At 45.6% G+C, this 23,555-nt stretch overlaps 1 protein-coding gene across 2 annotated transcripts in view; it reads right to left on the bottom strand.

The window, feature by feature from the left end:
• Positions 1–22,414, bottom strand: part of ELOVL4 (ELOVL fatty acid elongase 4) — a 41,466-nt gene extending 19,052 nt beyond the window's left edge. Inside the window, exons 1-2 of one of the 2 annotated variants that reach the window (XM_069598950.1) lie at positions 22,225–22,385; positions 21,961–22,172 (exon numbers count right to left, since the gene is read on the bottom strand). In XM_069598950.1, coding sequence (XP_069455051.1) covers positions 21,961–22,060 — 100 coding nt within the window. In that variant the 5' untranslated portion in view covers positions 22,061–22,172; positions 22,225–22,385. Of the gene's footprint in view, positions 1–21,960 lie in introns of both variants that reach the window. The other variant, XM_069598952.1, reaches the window with a different exon arrangement.
• Positions 22,415–23,555: the final 1,141 nt, after the last annotated feature.

Below are 23,555 nucleotides of genomic sequence, written 5' to 3' on the forward strand. Positions count from 1 at the left end.
CATGTCTTACTCTTGGGAACCGATGGACTGTAGCCTGCCAGGCTCCTCTGTCCATGGGATTCGCCACGTAAGAATACTGGAGTGGGTTCCCACTGCCTACTGCAGGGAGCTTCCGGACCATTAAATGCAAATAGTTCTAAAAAACACACATTGGTTGTTGCAATCCATGAACTTAAGCCTCAAACTTTGCTTAAAATATTAACTTGAATATTATTTTCCTTAAACCTGAATAGCAAGTTTACACATGACATAAATGATTGGTTATATCATCATAATTTTGTAAAACCAAGAACAATGAACTCTGCTTCATCAGAATGGTGGGAGAACTGAGGTTCTCTTTAAGACTCTCTCAAACAACATAAAAGTTACCATTTCATTCAGGACTTACTTTTCAAGGAACTGAAATCTTTCAATAAAAGAAAGTTCTTTTGGAAAAAAAAAATGCCCACTTAATGCATGGTGTTACTCACACAACAGAGAGATTTAAAGAGACACGAGTAAGAAGCTGAAGGTCTAGACAGGAAGAAATACCGACAGAAGCCAACAGGGGTAAAAGAGGCGGCGGGGGGGGGGGGGGGGGGGGCGGACAAGGAGAAACAGTCGCAACAGAGAAGGCATGCGAGACTCCACTAGCAGACGGGCGGGCTGTTTTAACGCCAGCTCTGTGGCTGTGGGTGAGACCTTAAGGGCACAACTTGTCCTCATTCCCTTCATCTGTACAGCCTGATGAGGGGCAGGGAAACTGGATCAGCACTTCTCCAACTTCAACAAGAGAAAGAACCACTTGGAGCATAGTTACAATGCAGGTTCTGACGCAGTAGCTTGAGGGTATGGCTCACCTTTAGGAAGATTTTGCACTTTCTAGAAGTTCCAAGTGAGGCTATGCCAGTGTTCCATGGGCTATCCTTGAGTAGCATAACACTAGGTGACCCCTTAGGAATTTTTCTTCTAACTTCCAAAAATGGCTACTTTTTACAACCGCAAGGAGAAGAAGGGTTCCCTGGTAGCTCAGATGGTTAAGAATCCTCCTACAATGCAGGAGACCCCAGTCTGATCCCTGGGTCGGGAAGATCCCCTGGAGGAGGAAATGGCAACCCACTCTAGTATTCTTGCCAGGACAATCCCATGGACAGAGGAGCCTGGTGGGCTACCATCCATGGGTTCGCAGAGTTGGACATGACTGAGCAGCTTTCACTGTTTCACAGAGAGAAAGAATGGGATTGAAGGTAAGGAACACTGGGTTAAGAAAACGAGCAGCTTCTGCTGGCCAGGGACCCACTTCTCACGGTCAGAGCCCAGCACATGCTCTCCTTACAGCGCATCACACTGTCCTGTGGCCGGCCTCCGACACCCCACCCCCACACCCTCTGCCTCTGTGGTCTGACCTCTTCTTCTGCGTTTGGTGTTTATTTTTTTTAATAGTCACTTTTTCTCTCTATTTATTGCTGGCTGTGCTGGATCTCTGTGGCTGTACAGGCTGTCTCCTTCTAGCTGCGGCTGCTAGGGGCTACTCCCTAACTGTGCTACGGGGGCTTCTCGTTGTGGCGGCTTCTCTAATTGCCGAGCGAGGGCTCTAGGGCATGCAGGCTTCAGTAGCTGCAACCCATGGGCTCAGAAGTCGCGGATCCCGGGCTCCAGAGCACAGGCTCAGTAGCCGTGGTGCACGGGCTCAGTTACTCCACAGCAGCTGGGATGTTCCTGGACCAGAGATCGAACCCACGTCTCCTGCATTGGCAGGCGGACTCTTTACCACTGACCCACCAGCGAAAGTGAAAGTGAAGTTGCTCAGTCGTGTCCGACTCTTTGCGACCCCATGGACTGTAGCCTACCAAGCTCCTCTGTCCATGGGATTTTCCAGGCAAGAGTGCTGGAGTGGATTGCCATTTCCTTCTCCAGGGGATCTTCCCGACCCAGGGACTGAACCCGGGTCTCTCGCGTTGTAGACTGACACTGTACCGTCTGAGCCACCAGGGAAGTCGCCCTTAAACAATCTTTGGAAGGAATTAAATCCTCTAGTTATTTGAGTTACACGGGATCCAAATACAGATCACGCGTATCAGAGTAAAAGAAGACACGTTTCTGGGATGCTGTCAGGACGCTGGGCGGGGTTCCACACCATGAATTTATTAGGGGTGGAAAAAAAGAAAAATTCTATTGAAACACTATCCCTCTTGCCAACACTGAAATCAGATTCTGTCATCCAGGCATATCAAGATTCAAATGGGTTTTATGTAACATTCTTGGGGATGCTCTCTATGAAAAGCTCTTACAGGGGAAGGAGAGGGTCAATAAGGCACAAATAGTATATAAACTGAACTCCAGTTGATTCATCATATTGTCTTCTTTCTATATTTTATTTTATTAATATGTTTACTAACATGTCTATGCCTTCATATTCTGATTTCGCTCTTATTTTTGAGTCTATTTATTAACAATTTTGGGCCTTCCTCATGCCTCAGATGGTAAAGACTCTGCCTACAATGCAAGAGACCTGGGTTCGAAACCTGAGTTCAATCCCTGGGTCAGGAAGATCCCCCGGAGAAAGGAATGGCTACCCACTCTAGCCTTCTTGCCTGCAGAATTATAATGGACAGAAGAGCCTGGTGGGCTACAGTCCATGGGGTCACAACGACAAAGACATGACTTAGCAACTTTCACTTTCATTAACAGTTTTAAGCCTTTCATGTTGCACATCCCTGGATATTCATTAGAAGGACTGATGCTGAAGCTTCAATACTTGGCTACCTGATGTGCAGAGCTGACTCACTGGTAAAGACCCTGATGCTGCGAAAGACAGAAGGCAGGAGAAGAAGGGGATGACAGAGGATGAGATGGTTGGATGGCGTCACCAACTCAACGGACATGAGTTTGAGCAAACTCTGGGAGATGGTGAAGGACAGGGAAGCCTGGCGTGCTGCAGTCCATGGGGTCGCAAAGTGTCAGACATGACTTAGCGACTAAACAACAATAAATTAGATGTGTAGAATTTCAGATTTAGAAATGATCCCTTTATTTTAAAAATGAGATGCATAGAGACCAAGAGACTTGTAGGAGAAGGTGGAGCCCACCTTCTCAGTCACCATGCCCACTCATTTTATATGCCCGCAATTATAGGCATGAGGAAATTTTCAAATAGAACTCTGACTATCCATCATGGCCCTTCAAGGGAAAGAAAACAAAAGAGACTTACAGAAGTCCCCTGAGCAGAAAGAAGGACAAGAGATAAACACACTGAGCCTCGAGCTTTCTCAGGTGCTGCATCCGGCAGACCGGGTCTAGGGTCACGATGCTCTGGAAGACACGACACCAGATACCAAGGAAAGACCAAGGACATGTAGCCTTCGAAAGAGGAGGCCTCATCAAATACTGAAAGACCTAAAGAGGCACCAGATTTATTCTCTACTTCCAGAGAACCCATGAGAAGGGCTTTAGCAAAATAAATTACGCCTATAAATTCAGAGATTTCTAACCATGAGGTCTCTCCTTCTATAAGTAGAAAGCTGTCTCCTTTGGAAATGAGTTTCCTTTATTTAAGTATTAATAATTAGATTAATTTTAAATTAAAGTTAAAAAATCTAAAATTAAATGTTACTGTAAATCAAGTTTCGGAGCAAGGAAGTTTATTTTAAAAATAAGAATTACCAAGACACATTACCTTAACCTTCCAGACCCTTAAGGGTTAACCTCTTTCTTAAGAAACTGTTTCCCCCTAAAACACTTTGTTTCACAAAGCTCATGCCAAGTGAGACTGGTTTAGAAACACTAGTTTGGTTAACAATCATACAATTTTATCTATATTAAAAGGCCATGTAATGGTTAACAACTATGTGCTCAAGAGAACTCACAAGCTGTTCACTAGAAAAGAGTTCACTTTATTATGTGTAAATTATACCTTTATTTTTAAAATGGTACCCAAAAAATGGTCCATCTGAAGTGGGGCTTCCTTTGAATACCCTCCCCACCGACAGTTTCGTTTATTCTTAACCTGACTTGCACCTTAAAAATCACCCAGCATAGTAAACAGAACAGCCCTTCCATCCCTTCTGAGCTCAGTGACTGGGGACAGGTCATTCGGTCCTTGACCTCTCAAAATGCATCATCTATTAGAGGAGACAGACATGACCAATCAATTGCTTTGCAGGATTCTGACAGTGGCATCAGAGGCCAGTCTGGGGACAGGAGAGAGGCGACAAGGGCAGCTTCCGGAGCTGACGCCCAAACCATTCCTTGAAGAAAAGAGGAGAAACCTGGCGAGCAGACAGGAAGGTCGGAAGGCTTTCCTGCAGAGAGAACCATATGTACAAGGAGCCACAAATCAAGAAACAAAACACTTCCTCTGGAATCTAAGCAGGCCTGAGGTAGAGGGTGTGAAGTGAAAGTTCGTGTCCGACTCTGTGCGAACCCATGGACTATACAAGTAGTCCATGGAATTCTCTGGGCCAGAATACTGGAGTGGGTAGCCTTTCCCTTCTCCAGGGGATCTTCCCAACCCAGGGATCGAACCCAGGTCTCCCACATCGCAGGCGGATTCTTTACCAGCTGAGACACACAAGGGAAGCCCGAGGTAGAGGATGTATACAAGGAAAGATGGCAGGAAATGACCAGAGATTTACAGGTCAGATCAGACCTGGGAGAGTCTCACAAACTCTGCTGAAGACGCTGGAACTTGTCCTGTAGATAACAGAGAGATGCTTCCTTGGTTAGACTGGACACCACATGTGGCTTTCAGCAGATGCTGATGGAGGCAGCAGGGGATGGACTGAAGGGGAAAGGCAGGAAAACCAGCTGGGTCCGTGGTTCTCAAGTATCTGTCTGTTGCCCACAGAAGAACCATCTGCTCATTAAAAATGTAGATTCCTAGTTTCCACCCCAGATCTACTGAATCAACATCTCTGTGGGTAGGGCTCAGCACTACAGCCTTCAAATTTCCCTGCTGATACTGATGGGCGGGCAGCCAGCCTTGGAGACCACTACACTGTGCAAGAAATGAGCGCAACCTGGATTCAACGGCTGCACTGCCAATGGAAAAGACAGGCGGATGTGAAAATCACAAGAGCAAAATCTACAGGCTGGATGGCTGATGTGGATGTGAGAAGTGAGAGCGAAAGAAAAGCTCGGGGTTACTCCCAGATTTCTGGCCCGGCCGGTGGCACATATGGTGAAGTTGTGGGTCTGGGACAGAGCATAAAGGAACTGGAGCAGGAGGTCATCAGGTGCTTTCTAAACCTCTTCTGTCTGAAGCACTTGTGGGACACCCAGCGGGAGGTGTCCAGCAGGCTCTGGAGCTGCAGATGACTGCCAGGGCAGCAGAAACCGAGGAGTCACTGGCAGTGAGAACCCCTCCGGGATTTCAGGTCACAAGGGGAAGAACACACAGAATGAAGACTGAAACAAATGAAGTCTGCACCCTGCGGAGCACCTGAGGGAAGAGTGGGATCGACGGCTGCGAAGCAACCAGAGAGGAAGGAAGGGAAAACAGAAAGAGACGTGAGGACCAAGAGACGGGACGGGCAACAGACTCCATGGACGCAGAATCAACTGTTCTTCCCAGCTCTTTTTAATCAGAAGAAATAACTGTCTCACAAAGTTGTTGGGTGATAGTTAAATGGGTGCGTGCCCAGCACACGTGGACGCCACAGGCCCTTCATTCTGTTGCACCCTGTTCCCTCTGCATCTCCACGCAGGTGGGTCCTGGGTCAGGGATCCCCTGGCAGGTAGGTCCTATGTCAGGGATCATCTGAGCCCCTCTGGCTAAGAGCCAAGCCCTCTATGTCTTCTAGGCCTTTTCTTCCCAACCTAGAGGCATTCTCTAGGCTCTGAATATGAACTCTCAAGTCAGACTAGCAGCCTATGACCCCAGCTTTCTCATTCACCATCTGAATAAGCCCCAGCAAGCTACCCAGTCTCTGACTTAATGGGTGATGCTAGGGGTGCCGGGAGGAGTAAAACACAACATACAGTGTCTGACAGAGAATAAGAGCTCAGTACATGTCAGCACTGTCTTTACTATTAACAATAATCAAACCACTAAATCCTCCTCTCTCCCAAGAGAAGAGTTAAAGCAAATTAAAGAAAAATCGCCATCAGCAATTAATCTTAGCAGAAGACTATAAAGTGAGAAGACAGAATATTTTATAACATATGCTGAGAACACAGCAGATTTTATAATTTATTCAGGAGAGCAAATGCATAGCAAGTCTAACTCTAAATTTTTAATTATTTGAAAAAAGTTGTTTTAAAAAACAAAAGCATCCTTTTAAGAACATGTAAGCCAGATCTTAATAAGTAATAAAATATTTTTAGTTCAATAGTTTTGAAGTAACCCAAGTCCTTGGAAACTTCTACTTGTATACAAACAACTATAATTAATTCTTACAACAAACCATGTATAGTAAAGCAATTTTCTTAAAAATCTCTATAGGCCTCTTCTTTCTTTGACAGTCTTATTTCTTTTAAAGCTTTTAAGAACTTGGGATTTCCACCAGTTAGAATGAACTTTCTTCTGCAAGTAGTCTAAGCTGACAGTTGATTTACAGGGCTTCCCAGGTGGCTCAGTGGCCATCAAAAGAAAAATTAGTAAAAATTTAAAATTTTAGAAGATCCAAATCCCCAGAATTGATAGGGAAGGACACGTGGTTACAGGAGGAAATAATCTTAGTTGGGTGACGGCTTGGGGAGTCACACGAAGCAGAGGGAATACGGCACCAAGGGACAGAGGACACGACCTGACTTGACAACAGCTGGCTTCCAGCTCTATCAGTCATTTTCCAGCCCCGTGACTCTGAACCTGAAACTCTTGGGCCACCGTTTTCTCCCATGTAAAAGGGGGGTGATAATGTGTGTGTTCAGCTACTCAGTCACCTCTGATTCTTTGCCACCCCATGGACTGCAGCCCGCCAGGCTCCTCTGCCCAGGGAACTCTCCAGGCAAGAATGTTGGAGTGGGTTGCCATTTCCTACTTCAGGGGATCTTCCTGACCCAGGGGTCGAATCCACACCTCTTGCATTGGCAGGTGGATTCTTTACCACTAGCGCCTCTAGATTACCCAAATCACAGAGCTGCTCTGAGGTTCAAACTGAAAACCCTCTGTAGGAAGCCACTCCAACATGAACCCTTTTTGCACTTAAGATTCACTAAACATGAATATCTTCTGAAACTTCTGAAGCACGCTGCGATTGCCTCTAGCATGCCACGACGCTGTCCTGGCGCTGTCTGCTTAACTATGTCCCACGCCAGACAGGGCAGGGGCCGTGACCGTGACCTCTAAAACCACAGAGGTTCCTACGGTGGCCACATCCACGAATGGTTGAGCCCAAGCACACTGGAGGCCACAAGGTATCTAGAAAATAGCTACTATTATTATGGCTACTGTGAGAATCGACATCCAAGACGTTTTATTTTTATTCAAGTATAGTTGATTTACAGGGCTCCCCAGGGGGCTCAGTGGTAAAGAACCACCTGCCAGTGCCGAAGACCCAGGAGACGCATGTTCAATCCCTGGGTCGGGAAGATCCTTTGGAGAAGGAAATGGTGACCCGCTCCAGTCTTCTTGCCTGGAGAATCCCATGGACAGAGGAGTCTGGTGGGCTACAGTCCATGAGGGCACAAAGGACCTGCCACGGCTGGGTGACTGAGCACACAGGCAGCTGATTCACACTGTTGTGCCGATCTCTGCTGTACGGCAAAGTGACTCAGTGTTATAACTATACAGATTCCTAACATTCAGGATATTTCTAAACTGCCCTTTTGATTCCTATATAATGAGCAAGAGTCCTTGATCAATATCATTCTAAAAGAAATACAAAGTCTCTGCTGGAGTGGACAAAAACCTAAATATTCTATATAAATCCATGCCATTGCTATGGTTCTCTTAAATAAATTTTAATAACATTATTTTTAAATTCTTAAAAATATTTTAAAATTTTAAAATGATATTTTGAAATCTTGTTCTTCTATCATAGTGCATAGTGATTGTGGCGTCAGTCTCTCGGTCGTGTCTGACTCTTTGCGACCCCACGGACTGTCTTCCGCCAGGCTCCTCTGGGATTCTCCAGACAAGAATACTGGAGAGGCAGCCATTCCCTTCTCCAGTGGGATCTTCCCAACCCAGGGAGCGAACCACTGCACTGCAGGCAGATTCTTCCGCCCAAGCTACCAGGGAAGCCCTTGCATATAGTACATAGATTACCAAAAACATTAACACTCCATCCTTGAGCTACTTGCAGTGCGGTCCCAGGCTTTCCTTGTGGTCCGGTGGTTAAGAATCCACCTGCTGGTGCAGGGGACCCAGGTTCAGTCCTGGTCTGGGAAGATGCCACATGCCGAGGGACCACTAGGCCCGAGCACCCCACCTACTGAGCCCAAGCTCAGGGCCTTCAAACTGCAACAACTGAGCCCACGAGCCCTAGAGCCCAAGCTCCACAGCAAGAGAAGCCACCGAGACAAGAAGCCCGCACACTGGAACTAGCAAGGGGCCCCTGCTCGCAGCAGCGGAGACCCAGCACAGCCAAAAATAAATGCATAATTAAAAAAAAAAAAAAAAGCGTGGTGTCTGCACTAGCAGAGAAGCACCTCTTGGAAACGTACTCGAAATGCAGAATCTCAGGCCTCACTCAAGACTTACTAAGCCAGAGCTGTGCTCTAATTAGTTTTCTGGGTGATTAACACATTAAAGTCTAAGAGCTGCTTTAGTCAATTCAGAAGTGTGGGCCTACTTTCTATAATACATAATCAAGTCATGTAATTTTGATTTGTTTGTTCCTAGAGCCTCCCTGAATAAACCAGCTAGTGGCTCCTCTGTCCATGGAATTCTTCAGGCAAGAATCCTGGAGTGGATGTCACTCTGTTCTCCTGGGGATCTTCCCGACTCAGGCATCGAACCTGGGTCTCCTGCATTTTAAGTGTATTTTTCACCATCTGAGCCACCAGGGAAGCCCTTAACCTCCCACAGACGAAAGAAAAACACAAGTCCAGCAACCAGCTAGAGACACTGAGCAGCTTCTGTAGTATAGTCAAGACGTCGAGAAGTATGCGGTACACACTGCTCTCTGATAAGCCAGAACCAACAGCTGCAAATCAACCCCATGCTTTTAACACCTGGAAGCTAATCACTAATGTTCAGGCGATACTGTTATGAATCCGTCCGCCTCTAAAGACTGTACAAGGTAACAGTGGCTTCTTGCTGTGCTGTTCACCGACAGCAGCCCACACAGGAACTGCTACTTTTCCGAAGGGCGCAGTCAACGTCCTCCTCCCATTATCAGAAGCATCGTGAGGGCCAGGGCTACAGCCCTTGCTCCTTGGTGAGTCTCTACAACAAGACTTGCAAAAACTTGCTAAAAGAAAATTGTAATGAGCAAATGTAGGTAACAGTTGTCAAGAAGAGTCTGAGAAAGATCTTATCTCCGTGACAAGGATAAACTAAATACCACCTCTTCTGGGTACCAGTCTAAAATCTGATGCTTAATACATTCTTCAAGCCAAGGAAGATTTGGGGTATCAGCGAGATGAAATAGGCAGAAGCAAAGAAGAAAGGGCTGGATACAAGGAGACAGGTCATCAGCTGAGATTTACTTTAGAAATGAAACATTCTGAAGATAGTGGAGGACTGGGGGGTGAGTCAGGGTGATGACCAGGGGGGAATGTCTGTCTGCTTTAACCCACTCTGGGCTCAGGGCAGAGGATGCTGCTTTCAGTTTGGAAGAATGCCTAGATGAACTGAAGGAAAGGGCAGCTCTTGAAGAAATTCAGAGGCTGAGCTAGAAAAGACTAAGAGGTCAGACTGTGATGGGCAGACTGGAGGGAGTGGAGGTCATCACCAGCATGGTGAGGGGAAGCTGCGGGCTCTGAGGGGTTCAATGGCCAGCGTGGAGTTTTATGAACTCAGCTGATACTAGTCACCCAAGAGCCTGCAAGAATGCAGAGAGGAGTTAACAGCAGAGAAAAGAGAATTCTGGTTCCAAGTTTATCTGTACAGAGAACACAATAAAGGTGAAAAGCGAGAGAAATTATAAAATTTCTCATAGAGAGCAGATAAAATAGGGACAGACTCAGAAGCTTCAAAGGAGAAAAGGCAATACCACAGACAAGGTGAGTGAGTCAATGTGTGATGAGAGGTGCAGACCATTTACACGAAGGCTTAACTTGGGAGGGCTGGTCCTAGATGGATATTATCCAGAAGCTTGGTCTATCTGCTTAGAAAATGGGGATAGTAGAAACTAACGCAAGACTGTAAAGCAGCTATACGCCAATAAAAATTGCTGTTGCTGTTGTTTGGGCTTCCCAGGCGGCTTAGTGGTGAATAATCTACCTGCCAATACAGGAGACGCAAGAGACATGGGTTCGATCCCTGGGTCAGGAAGATCCCCTGGAAGAAAAAAATGGCAACCCCCTCCAGTAGTCTTGGCCTGGAGAGGCCCATGGACAGAGGAGCCTGGTGGATTACAGTCCATGGGCCACAAAGAGTTGGACACGACTGAACAATTGAGCACCCACACACGCTGTTGTTTCATTGTGAAGTCATGTCCAACTCTTTGCGACCCTGTGGACTATAGCCTGCCAGGCTTTTCTGTCCACGGGACTTCTCAGCCAAGAATTCTGAAGTGGGTAGTCATTTCCTTCTTCAGGGAATCTTCGTGACCCAGAGATTGAACCTGCCTGGGAAGCTCCAATAAAAATTAATTTAAAAAAAAAGAAAGAAAATGGGGATAGTAACATACTAAACCCAAAGGAGTATAAGGATTAAGTGTGACACATACGGAGCACTGGTCAGAGAGCCTGGCACATAATAAACATTCAATAAGTGTTCACCATGATGACTGGACAATAAAGCAGTATTTGCAGGACGAGTAAGGAGGCTGTGTTGCTTTATGCAAAGGTCACCAATGAAAGACGGAGGTGAAAGATCTCAATTCCATCCCAGCTCCGTTACTTTCTAGTTGTACAGTTTTAAGTCTATCTCTTCATCATGGTGGTGGTTTAGTCACTGAACTGTGTCTGACGCTTGCAATCGCAAGGACAGCAGCCCACCAGGCTCCTCTGTCCACGGGATTTTCCAGGCAAGAATACTGGAGTGGGCTGCCCTTTTCCAGAGGATCTTCCTAACCCAGGGATCAAACCCAAGTCTCCTGCATTGCAGACAGATTCTTTACCGCTGAGCCACCAGGGAAGTCCTCTTCTAAGGACACTAAGAAACATTAAACAATACAAAGTGTACAAAATTCATATCATAGCATTCTATAATTCATAACAGTCCTATAACAGAACTTCAATAAACAGTAGTGAGTCCTACCATGAGCAGACAGTATCTGTATTCATGGTTTGAAAAATTACATATTCATAAAGCCAGTGGGGAGATATAGGGCAGTCATAGGTCACAGGGAGAGAAAGATGTATATGCCTGTGTATAATATATACTTTTTAACCATGAATTTAGACATCATCTTCATATTTTGAAACTCACTGCTATTTACTGAGCTTCTAGTATAGGATCATTATGGACTATAAAATGCTGTAATATCACCTAAGTTAATGTCCACAGTAGGCATTATTTAACAACTCTATGATGACGAAATGGACTTAAACACATTTGATAGAGAAGAATAATGCTATGTGTACAGGAAGCCAAGACAGAATGCAGGCAAGTAATCTTCTCACCCCATTTTCACACCTTGCTGGGCTTCTCAGAAAAAGCAGTCATCAAACATCCTCCATGTGCTAATCTGAGCGTTCGAAGTCCAAATACCACCCTGAGTGCTATCAGTGTGGCTTTAAAAAAAACTAAAAGTAAAAAAACATCGAGATACTACTGGAGTATGAGGTGTGTTTTAACGGGAACTTTGGTTAAGATCTTCTCTTACTAACTGTTCTATTTGCCGAATATCCATAATGGATTCTGAATTCCTCTTCACTAATTAACTAGTTAAGAAGTTTCTAGTTCTTATATTATGAAGTTTGGCAAACACTTTCATAATTCACTTTGAATATACTTTTTTTTAAGGTCCTAGGTGAGTCCATAATATGGAAGTCACCTTCACCTTCTCAGGCTAAATACCACTACCACTTTTTATATTATATATATGGTATATGAACTTCCCAGGTGGCACAGTGGTAAAGAATCCACCTGTAATGCAGGACACATGGGTTCAATCCCTGGGTCAGGAAGATCCCCTGGAGAAGGAAATGAATGGCAACCCACTCCAGTATTCTTGCCCGGGAAATCTCACAGACAGAAGAGCCTGGCAGGCTACATCTCAGTTTAGTTCAGTTGCTCAGTCATGTCTGACTCTTTGAGAACTCATGAACCGCAGCACGCCAGGCCTCCCTGTCCATCACCAACTGCCGGAGTCGACCCAAACCCATGTCCATTGAGTCGGTGATGCCATCCAACCATCTCATCTTCTGTCATCCCCTTATTCTCCTGCCTTCAATCTTTCCCAGCATCAGGGTCTTTTCAAATGAGTCAGCTCTTCACATCAGGTAGCCAAAGTATTGGAGTTTCTGCTTCACCATCAGTCCTTCCAGTGAACACCCAGGACTGATCTCCTTTAGGATGGACTGGTTGGATCTCCCTGCAGTCCAGGGGACTCTCAAGAGTCTTCTCCAACACCACAGTTCAAAAGCATCAATTCTTCGGCACTCAGCTTTCTTTATAGTCCAACTCTCACATCCATACATGACCACAGGAAAAACCATAGCCTTGACTAGATGGACCTTTGTTGGCAAAGTAACGTCTCTGCTTTTTAATATGTTGTCTAGGTTGGTCAAAACTTTCCTTCCAAGGGGTAAGCGTCTGTTAATTTCATGGCTGCAATTACCATCTGCAGCGATTTTGGCGCCCAGAAAAATAAAGTCAGTCACTGTTTCCCCATTCTATGCAGTCACAAAAGAGTTGGACACAATTTAGCAACTAAACAACAAATATATATACATATATACGCACGTGTGTGTGTGTGTATATAATACTTTAATTTCATACAACGGCCCTTACAGCACCATTAAGCATTTCAGATGCTTTTCTTTAGATTACCTCTAGTGGTATAATGACTCTGTTCAGATTTAGTATTCTAAATAGTGATACTATGTCCATAAAAAAGCAGAGTAAGGTAAGGCAGAATAAGAAGGTACACGTCCGAGGACTTTGCCTTCTTGCTGGGCAAGCACAACGGGAAAAACAAGGGCACTGGGCTAAGAGATGAAACAACCTCTTTCGATTCATTTCCACTACACTGCCACGTGCAAGATGTTTAACTTCTAAACATGGAAAATATCACTGCCTGCCAGACCTAAATCCCAGAGTTGTGAAGTTCTTGGTAATCCTGTAAAGCGAAATACAAAGCCGAGGTTGTAGTCCCTGTCACTTGCTACTTTCTAGCCATCTGCATGCATGCGTGCTAAGCCGCTTCAGTTATGTTCGACTCTTTGCAACCCCATGGACTGTAGCCCACCAGGCTCTTCTGCCCATGGGATTCTCCAGGCAAGAATACCGTCGTGGGTTGCCAGTCCCTTCAGGGTACCTTCCCGACCCAGGGGTCAAACTCACGTCTCTTACATCTTCTGCACTGGCAGGTGGGTCCTTTACCACTAGTGCCACCTGGGAAGCCCTCTAGTACCATTTGGGTACTTTTTTAAAAAAGCAACAGCTATGAATACTCCACAGAGAGAGACATTTTATGATTAAAAAAAACCACTTTTAGTGTTTTGGCAATGAACACCAAAGAAAGGTCATTTCTGAAGACGCTATATTAATTTTGCAACACATGACAATCTTCTTACAATTGTAGTAAAAATACGTAAACTTTACTATCTCAACCATTTCTACAGTATACATTTCATTAGTGTTACATGCATTCACATCGTTGTGCAATCAGCCTCCAGAACTTTCTCATCTTGTGAAACTCTATATCCGTTAAACAATTCCCTGTCTCCCCATCACCTTCCCAACCCCTGGCAATCACCACTCTACTTTCTTTCTCTATGAATATAACTATTTTAGGGACTTCATAATCACAAGTATTTGTTTCTTCCTGACTAGCTTTTTTTTACTTAGTATAACGTCCAAAAGGTTCAGCCATGTTGTAGCTTGTGTCAGAATTTCCTTTCTTTTTAAGGCTGAATAACATTCCACTGTATGCATGTATCACAGTTTATCTATTTACCCATCAGTGGATATTTGGGTTGCTTCCACTCTCGGCCATTATAAACAGAGCTGTTCTGAATATGGGTAAACAAATGTACATGAAATTCTTTAACAATACATGCCTGTGCCTAAGTTTTCATCTGATAAACAAACAAAATGAAAAAAGAGAAGCTTACTCCTTCAAATACTCTAGTTCAAAAATCACAAATGCTTTGACGTGATCACATCTAACAACAAGAAACTGATTCCTCAGTGGATTAATGCATTTGACTTTCAAATTCTAATTAAATGTGATCACAAATGAAGTATTATATTGAGATTTTTTTTTAAGAATTACAGTATTCCATGGAGAAGAATAAATGACAAAAGTAAGATCCTTTAATACCAAAGTGCCTAACCAAAGTTAAGGAACACAGTTACACCAAAACCACTTAATTTCTTTTGTTTTCCCTGTATGCTAAAACCTACATATTAGTAGCAATTTTACAAAAAATTTAAGCCATACTTCCAAATTTGTTAGAAATGCTCAAAAAGTGCTTAAAAATGAAAACCTTTTCTAATAATGTATGATAAAATCTGCATGTTCTATAGAAAAAAAGTATGAAGTAAGATTAAGTTTAGACTATCTAAGCCATTGCTTTAGGAGATATTCTGAGACTTCAATAAAAAGGCCTTAAGGGGACATGTAGTTTCGAATCTTCTCATTGTACAAGCAGAAATATGAGCCCCCTCAAATCATGAGTAACTTGTCCAAAACCATGTAAAAGCCATCCTCAGAATAATAAACTTATTCTTTAATGTTACTGCTATTATTTTTGACTAAATAGTTAACTCCAGGTTGTTTGGGAAATACCTAGCTCATTAAAGTAGAGTAGAGTATTATAGCAACAAACACAGTACTACGTCAAAAACACAGGGGCTTAAATATCTGTATCTCTGTGTTTTTTATTCCTTCACCTATCCCTATGGAGCAGATAAGAGAAAGTGAAAAGGACTAAACATGAACCTCTTATTTTTAACATTTACACAGCACTAATAACAGTTTTACTGGTGAAGATTGGAATTGTTGCCTAGAGTCAGGTTTTCAATTACTTATCAGTATATGTTTATTTGAAATTGCTTTATCTACGTAAAGAATTTTTAAAAGCTGCACCTATATTTAGAATTTAAGAGCCAGGAGAGACCTCAGAGATTACCTGCTGCTGCTGCTAAGTCGCTTCAGTCATGTCCGACTCTGTGCGACCCCATAGACGGCAGCCCACCAGGCTCCCCCATCCCTGGGATTCTCCAGGCAAGAACACTGGAGTGGGTTGCCATTTCCTTCTCCAATGCATGAAAGTGAAAAGCGAAAGTGAAGTCACTCAGTTGTGTCCGACTCTCAGCGACCCCATGGACTGCAGCCTACCAGGCTCCTCCGTCCATGGGATTTGCCAGGCAAGAGTACTGGAGTGGGGTGCCACTGCCTTCTCCGCAGAGATTACCTAATTCAACTCAATTTTCAGATGGAAAAAGCTGACCTGGAAAAGCAAAGTGCCTGCTATACACACTCACTGGCAGTTGCAGGTCCAGGACTGAAGCCTGAAGTCTAAGCCCCAGTCCAGGGCCCTCTCCATCTCCTACACCGGGTGCCCGCCTCACTTGCACACACACCCCAGTGCTCATGTGCAGATGATGGAGAGAGAGGAAGAACGGCATCCGGTTCTACATCTCTTGAGAATATTCTGTGCTACTGATTTTATGGTTTGATTCCTTCATTAAATTGCATCAACACTGATTGATTTAAGACTAACTTATGATAAAGATCATTCTTAAACGCTCCATAGCTTAGTGTAACCCCTTAAACTCTCCATAATTTAGCGTAATCCAAGCCTTACTAATATTTATCAATCAGAATGTATCTGAAATTTCACTATCTGAAATCAAGTTAGATTAAGGGAGTCGTGTCAAGTCAACAAACGTATGGGCTCTCCCTAGTGTTGGGGAGAAAAGTACAAAGAAGGGAAAAGATAAGTAATAATGAAGGTTAAAACAGTGTAAGAAAACAGAGTCTCAGAAGAAACTGCACCAAGGAGGTACATGAGCGATCGCTCAGGGTAATGGGGTCAGATGGAGCAATGAACTGCGCTGGGTACCCGGGCTGAGAAAGGCTCCACGTGGGAGGGAGACTGAGCCAGGGCCTGGTGAAGGGCATGTGGGAAGGGAACCTGGGAAAAGGGCAGGAAAGGCAAGGGCAGTGTGACAGCCGACATCACGTGCACCTGTTTAACTCAAGCGCGAGCCTTCCAGGCTGGCTCGAGCTGCAGGCCTGTGGGCAGGGACCAGCACAGACAGGAGAGCTGGAAACTGGGTTTTGAGAGGCTAAGTATTTCTTCCTCCCCTCTCTTCTCTAAAAGTCAAGATCCATATAATTTTTTAACATATATATTGTAATACATTCTCATTCTAACGGAAAATGAAACAACGGCACCTTAATTGAACAGGAAAAAAATGTCCTAGTTAGGAAAAAGAAAAAAGAGCCACCTCAACGTGAGAAAAGACAGATTCTGCTATCCAACTCTTCTCTATGTGACCACAGACGTCCAATTCGAAATAATAAGTGACTCAATAAGATAACACTTTGGTTAACATTAAATCATTCACTAATGACATTAGCATAGGACTTGAGAAAAAAAACAAAACACTGAATTTTAAAAGGATGACCAACTTCTTGTGGCTCTTAAGATCACAAAAGCACTCACTGATATAATTATCTATGTAATTCTTAAAACCTTGTTTCCCAAAGCCAAGACTCTAACTGTGTAAAACTGTGTCCCGATGCCAGTTTTAGAGCATGCATTGTTTTCCCCTCCTGGCATTTCATCTGTGGTTGGACATTTTGGGGGAATGGACGAGAGTATCAGGCATTAGAGACCAGGACCAAACAAACAAACCAACAAAACCCTACCGCGGCATGGACTTCCTGGAGGCTGCAGAGAGGCTATGAAAAAAGGTAAGAGGAGGACGTCGCTGAAAACATGGCCTCAGGGAGACACCACGTCAGAAGATGAACGTGTGTATTTGTCTTTCACTGTCTTGAACTTAGAATGTCTTTTCTCAAAGGAACACTGAAAATGATGAGTTCCCACGCTAGTCCAAACAGAAAACCTATTTTAGATAATGACGTGGATTTTAAAAAAACAACTATACATTAACTGTGACAAATAACAAGATCAATGCAAAAAATGCTCTGCTGTGTTCAATCGTGCCCACTCTTTGCGGCCCCATGGACTGTAGCCCGCCAGGCTCCTCTGCCCATGGAATTTTCCAGGCAAGAATACTGGAGTGGGGCACCATTCACTACTCCAGGGGATCTTCCTGACCCAGGGATTGAACCCTTGTTGTCTCTTGCTTCTCTTGCATTGGCAGGTGATTCTTTACCACTAACGCCACCTGGGAAGCCCCAGTGTAACTAAGTAGCCTGTTTAAGACCCATGCCCCTCTGGGGCCCAGGAAACTGTGGAACAGACCCTTGCCTTTCTGAGCTGAGTTAAACACCCCCTTCCGTGAGCCCTCAAGTTTCGGCACACCTGTCTGACTCACTGGCCCTGAAACTCATTCTTAGTTTCCATGGACTTTTAGTTTTGACATCCATTTTTAGTCGACCTAATAAACGCTCTCCAACAGCATCCACATCAATTTCACATGGTGAAACAGCTTAAATACTCTAAAGACAGAGCCATACACTCCTCTCACGACTCAAGACTGCCAGGCAAGTGGAAGTGGAGACACGGAGAGCAGAGGAGCGTCCTGACCTTCCCCAGGCTCTAGCGAGGCCTGACCCTGACTCTGACCACACTGCTGTGAGACCATGACAGCAAGGAAGTTGGAATGGGCGTCATCCCCAGACTCCACAAGCTGCCTGGGGTGGTGACCACTTGTCCTCATTCTATCCCAGAGCCCAGAACAGTGCCAGCACATGGCAAGTGATGAGATAAGAAGAAAAGCTTATACAAGCCTCGTCTCCAGATTTCAGCATCACCCCACAAGAGGCCTCCATCCTCTTGGACCACACATTCTCTTCTCCCATCTGACCCTCCAAAGTGAGGGGGAAGGTCAGACAGACTGGCTTTTCACACTCTGATCTCAGGTCCTACTCATTTACGCACTCTGATCTCAACTCCCAAGTAGACAACTCATTTTTCACCCAACTATAGTCTGCTATATTAGTGAACATAGAGCAGTACTTCTGTCTGGAAAATCCCATGGACAGAGGAGCCTGGTAGGCTGCAGTCATTGCTGAGAGTTGGACACAACTAAGCGACTTCACTTTCACTCTTCACTTTCATGCACTGGAGAAGGAAATGGCAACCCACTCCAGTGTTCTTGCCTGGAGAATCCCAGGGACGGCGGAGCCTGATGGGCTGCTGTCTATGGGGTCGCACAGAGTCGGACACAACTGAAGTGACTTAGCAGCAGCAGCAGCAGAGCAGTGCCTTGCCCAGCACACATGAAATGTGCAAACATATTCCATGAACAATGGCTGTTTACAAACAAACACGTGGTCAAAAAGAAATATAGTACCTCCAGAGACAACTGGCCTTAGAGTGGACATGCTGGCTATTAACTTTCTAAGAGATTTCTTTGTTAATGCTACTAACACAAAATGCTACTAATAAGTAATTACTAAAATAACAAATGCAATGGAAAATATAGATAATTAGGGTATTTGTAAGTCGGGGATCTTGACTCATCAGTTTTGAAATCGTACATACAATTTTTCTTCAGTAGATATACACTTTAAGCCTAGGATCCCAGTCCAATGATTTTAATGTATTCATAAAATGAAAAAACAGAAGGAAAATACCACAATGACATCAGAGTACCTACTCTCGTGCCACCAACTGGTATTAAAAAATAACTGTATCAGTCTACACTTTCCTTTATATTATAAACTAAGACTCACTTCCTTGTTCAAAATACCTAAAAATACAGAGGAAAAATTATTTTTGCAGGTTTTCTAAGAGTATAGCTCTTTCACAGTTTCAATTCCAAGGTATGCACTGTTAATTACATGGTAAAAATAACATTTTGCATGTTCATACACTGCAGGACATATTCTGCATTTGCTAGATATGTGTCTTTGAAAAGCCCAGTTTTTATGCATTGCTTTGGACATGTGTTATTAAATACCATCATTTAATATAATAGCAAAATTTTTAATTTTTCCAGACATCGCCCTAGGGCAAAAATCTTTGGAATCATCAAACGTACTCCCCAAGTGTGTAACTATTCCTATTAGACTGCTCAAAGTAGATAGAGTTAGACAGAAACCTTGACACTAACCTTACACTTAGGCAGACACTTCAGGGGAGAGAAATATTTAATGACCTGATAGAACAGAAAGCAAGAAGCCCACAGCTACCGCGTGGGGATGAAAGCACTCCAGGGCAGGCAGCCTTGTTCATCTCTTGCTCTCCCAGGAGGATCTGCATCCTTTCACCATACTCACCACTATTTCTCAAGACCATCTTTCTCTCTGCCCACTTTTATCTTACCCTCCTTCCAAATTCATCAACTTTTTCTTCAGCCTCATCTCCTAAGCTACTTTTCTGCTTTGAAACTCCTTCACCCAGATATTCATGAAATTATAGGAAGGAGGGCCTCCTGGAATCAGTCGTGTGAATCAAGACAGGAGAGCACAGAAGCGGGGGTGTGGCGACAGGGTGAGAAGAAGTGGGGCAGCGCTGGGTTCAGACCAGCTCTTCAGCCTGAGTCTGAAATAGTCCTCCTTACACAGCAGCAAGGCAGAGCAGACTATATCCCACTAAGCCTCTAAGTTGGTTAAGAAATACCATCTACCTACACTAGGTAGCTCATTACAGAAGGCAAGGAAGCAGTCTCAGGTTTCGTAAGTGGATAGCCAGAGCATGGGCAAGTACCTTCCCTCTGACCTGCTAGTGAGAAGGCACTTCTTTCTGGTGGCTACTCTCGTTTCTCAGGCTCGGTCCACAATATGTTATTTTATTTGCCCTTCACAGGCCAGTGGAAAGCTTTCACATGAGGCAACTGCACGAGATTTCCCACTTCATTTGTGATTTTTTTTAAATACCAGCATCATTAGGAAGGAGCTAACCATCACAGAAAGGTGCATTCTACCTTTGCTCTCGATGGTTCTGAAATTGGGCCTTCCCAAAGGTGGGAAAGCTCTGAGGGAGGGAAGGCAGACAGGCATGAGAAGTCCTGGGTGTGGCTGGCTATATGGAGATTGGAGGACCTTGACAATGTCTGGAGTCTGAAATATGCAAAGTGCAATTATCTGCCAACCAATTTGCCTGATGTTCAGCTCTGCACAATTGTGTAATGGGAAACCCTGATGCAATGTTTAAATAACCAAAATCACAGAGATGAAGGAAACGATACATCTCCCCCAGTTTTTATAGGCACCACAAAACCTCAATGGACACTACATAGAAGGGAGACTTCAAAAATGAATGACTCCATTAAAAACTGCTTTTTAACCAGTTTCAACTGCAACAGCTAATTAAATCGCTTATTTCTCACTGTCAAACTCAACATCTTCTGAAAAAGAACTTTGCTGAAGAAGTTAAAACCGAGGGAATGCCAAAGAATCATTTTGTCTCCCACAGAAATAATTTCAGAATACGTTTTTTTTTTCCCCACAACATATATCCATGTATTCATGCTGCAACCATTGCCTCTAACAACAAACACCAAACTATACAACAGACACCAAACTACAGGAATATATTTCCATTTCTAGGGAAGGGAGGTACGATGGTAACATGTCATGTAAACCTCCTCCACTGTTGGCATGCAGGGCAATACTGCAAAAAGGATTGGCAAATGATAAAACATAAGATCCCTCCTAAAATCCTGTTAGCCTCGTTTATTATTTCAAAATTTTGTAAATGCTTTAAACCCAAAAGTAACTGAAGCAAATAAAGAAAATAAATGGTAAAGTGTAACAACTGCGTCCCCTTAGGCAGGAAAGCCGCCTAGCTCAGTTAACTAAGGATCCCTGTCACACTGCGAAGGCGAAAGAGAAAAGTTGGCCAATTTAGGAAAATGATACCCATGCAGGTTTCTGGGACCACCTCTAGGTGCTGCTGTAGAGAACCGCCCCCCAATCCTACAGATTCCCCATTTCTCTCCCGGTTGTTTTAGCTTTCCCCCCTCCCCCTGACCGCACTGCACTGCGCAAAGCCTTCGCAGACAATCACTTGGAACCTCCGTGCAGATAAAAAGCCTCAGAAACTAACCCCCTCCCAGGTTCAAGGAGCCGAACAATGGCTTCCGACTTTTCCTTCCAAACGATGTTGCAAACGGACTAGCCAGACAAGAAAATTACGGGCAGGTGTGTCAAGGCAACCAAGAGCCCAAAAGGACAGCGATCCCCAACCCCCACCCCAGGGCCCTGGTTCCCTTCCCCGAGCCCCATCGCGGAATGTTCCTAAAGGTTACAGCAGACCCCAGAGCCGGAGAGAACGGTCAGAGCCTGGCAGGTGCGCGGCCACAGGGTGGGGCGGGCCTGCGCCAGGCTCCAGCTGCGATCGCAGCGCCTGCATCCGAGAAACCTGCCGAGACCCGCTGGAAGCAGCTCAAGAGGGAAACCGTGCGGGCGCCGGGGGAGGGGAGCGCCTTAACGTTCGGATCCGATTTAACCAGTGCCCGCCCGCCCGCCCGCCCGCCGGTCCTCGGATCCGCAACACCCCAACAGCCGCCGGGCGGGGGGCGGAGGGCAGTCGGGGCTGAGGCCGAGGTCCCCCCGGGGGAGGATGGAGAGGACGGCGAGGATGGTGAGGATGGCGAGGAGGCGGCGTTACCTGTGATGGTCAAGGTCCAGCGGTAGAACTCCACGGTGTCGTTGAGCGCCGTGGACATCACGTTCAGGACGCTGCCCGGCTTCGAGTCCAGGAGTCCCATCCCGGCCGAGAGCGGGCGCGGCGGCGACGCGAGGAGGAAGCGGAGACCCCGCGGGAGGGCTGGCCTCGGCAGCGGCGGCCGGGGGACTCCCTTCCCCCGCGAGTCCCCCCGTCTAACGGCGGCGGCGGCGCCGCAGCTGCGTCCTCGCCTCCTCCTCGGGGCGCCGCGGCGGCGGGGACGAGGCGGCGAGGAGCCCGGCGGAGGACAAGGGACCGTCGAGGCTCCCGGGAGGAGGAGGAGGGAAGGAGAAGCAAGCGGAGGAGATGCCGCCGCGCGTGCCGGGCGCTGCACAAGTCTGCCGCCGCGCGCCGCCGCCGCCGCTCCAGTCTCCTCGGCCGGCGTCACGTGGCCGCGCGGGGCGGAGGGGCCGGCACGCCCCTCCTCCCGCGCGCGCGCGCGCGAGGGGACCCGGCGCAGGGATGCTGCGGGGGGGAAGGGGGGGCGGCGGCCGCGCAGGCGCCCCGGATCCCTGCTCTGGCCGCCGCGCCCGGGGAGCCCCGTACGGCGGCTTACCTGCGTCCTCTCCTCCCTAGGCTCCCGCCCCACCGCATCCCCAGCCCCTTCTCCGCCTCCCTCTCCCTCTAGGCCGCTGCGGAGAAGTCCTCCGCCTGCCCACAGGTGACCTCGCATCCGCCCGGGATGCGACTTAGGAAACAGGACAGGGGAAGGATGGACGTCTTGTGGGCAAGGCTGAGATGGGCGACGTGCTTTGGTCCTTACCTGTCAATCATTTCGATGTCCCTTGGGTTTTTGCTTTTGATTTTTGGTTGGTTTGTTTGTTTCACCTCCGCCTGCACTGATGTCACCACGATAAAGGAGATGCTGAAGTTATCCTTCTAAATAAGTAAAAGGATATTTGTCTCCTGAGCTGCGGTGATGGAGAATGGACTTTGGGGAGCTAATCATTAACAAGTTAACAAATAATTTGAATGAATACTTGCGTTTATTGTTCGGTAGAGTCTTCGGTAGAGTTCAGGGAGTAATCAAAGCAGTGTAATTGTTAAATGAGGTTATAATAATTAAACGAGGTCATTAGGAGAAGAAAGAGGGCCTAGAGGGGCCTGACGGAGAAGTCTGCTCAGACCTGAAGGAGTGGTGGTGAATCTGAAAGGATGATTACTCAGGAGACAAAAGACAATCTAGGCAAAAGAGGGAAGAGGTGTTTATGTGTTTATTTATTATTTAGATAAGAAGAAGGTAGGAGGCCACAAGATAATCTTACCCCTGAAAAGTGAACCTCTAAAAAGTAGCAAAACTACACTACACTCAGTTCATAATTAGCTTCTGACATCAAACAAGACCTTTGAGAATAGTCCGATAACCTTTTCACCTACTTGATATTTAAGCATGTCACCTACTTTTTGTGTAATCTTTTCCCCAATTGTTGATTTAGGATGCTCCATTTAAAGGCCATTGATTGATCAACAAATACAGGCCTTTGAGTGCAGTGTTAATTTCTTGTGCTCTTTGACAGTATTAATCTGAATACTATCTT

This window comes from Ovis canadensis, chromosome 8 (assembly GCF_042477335.2).
Source record: "Ovis canadensis isolate MfBH-ARS-UI-01 breed Bighorn chromosome 8, ARS-UI_OviCan_v2, whole genome shotgun sequence".
In the NCBI taxonomy this organism is placed as follows: domain Eukaryota; kingdom Metazoa; phylum Chordata; class Mammalia; order Artiodactyla; family Bovidae; genus Ovis; species Ovis canadensis.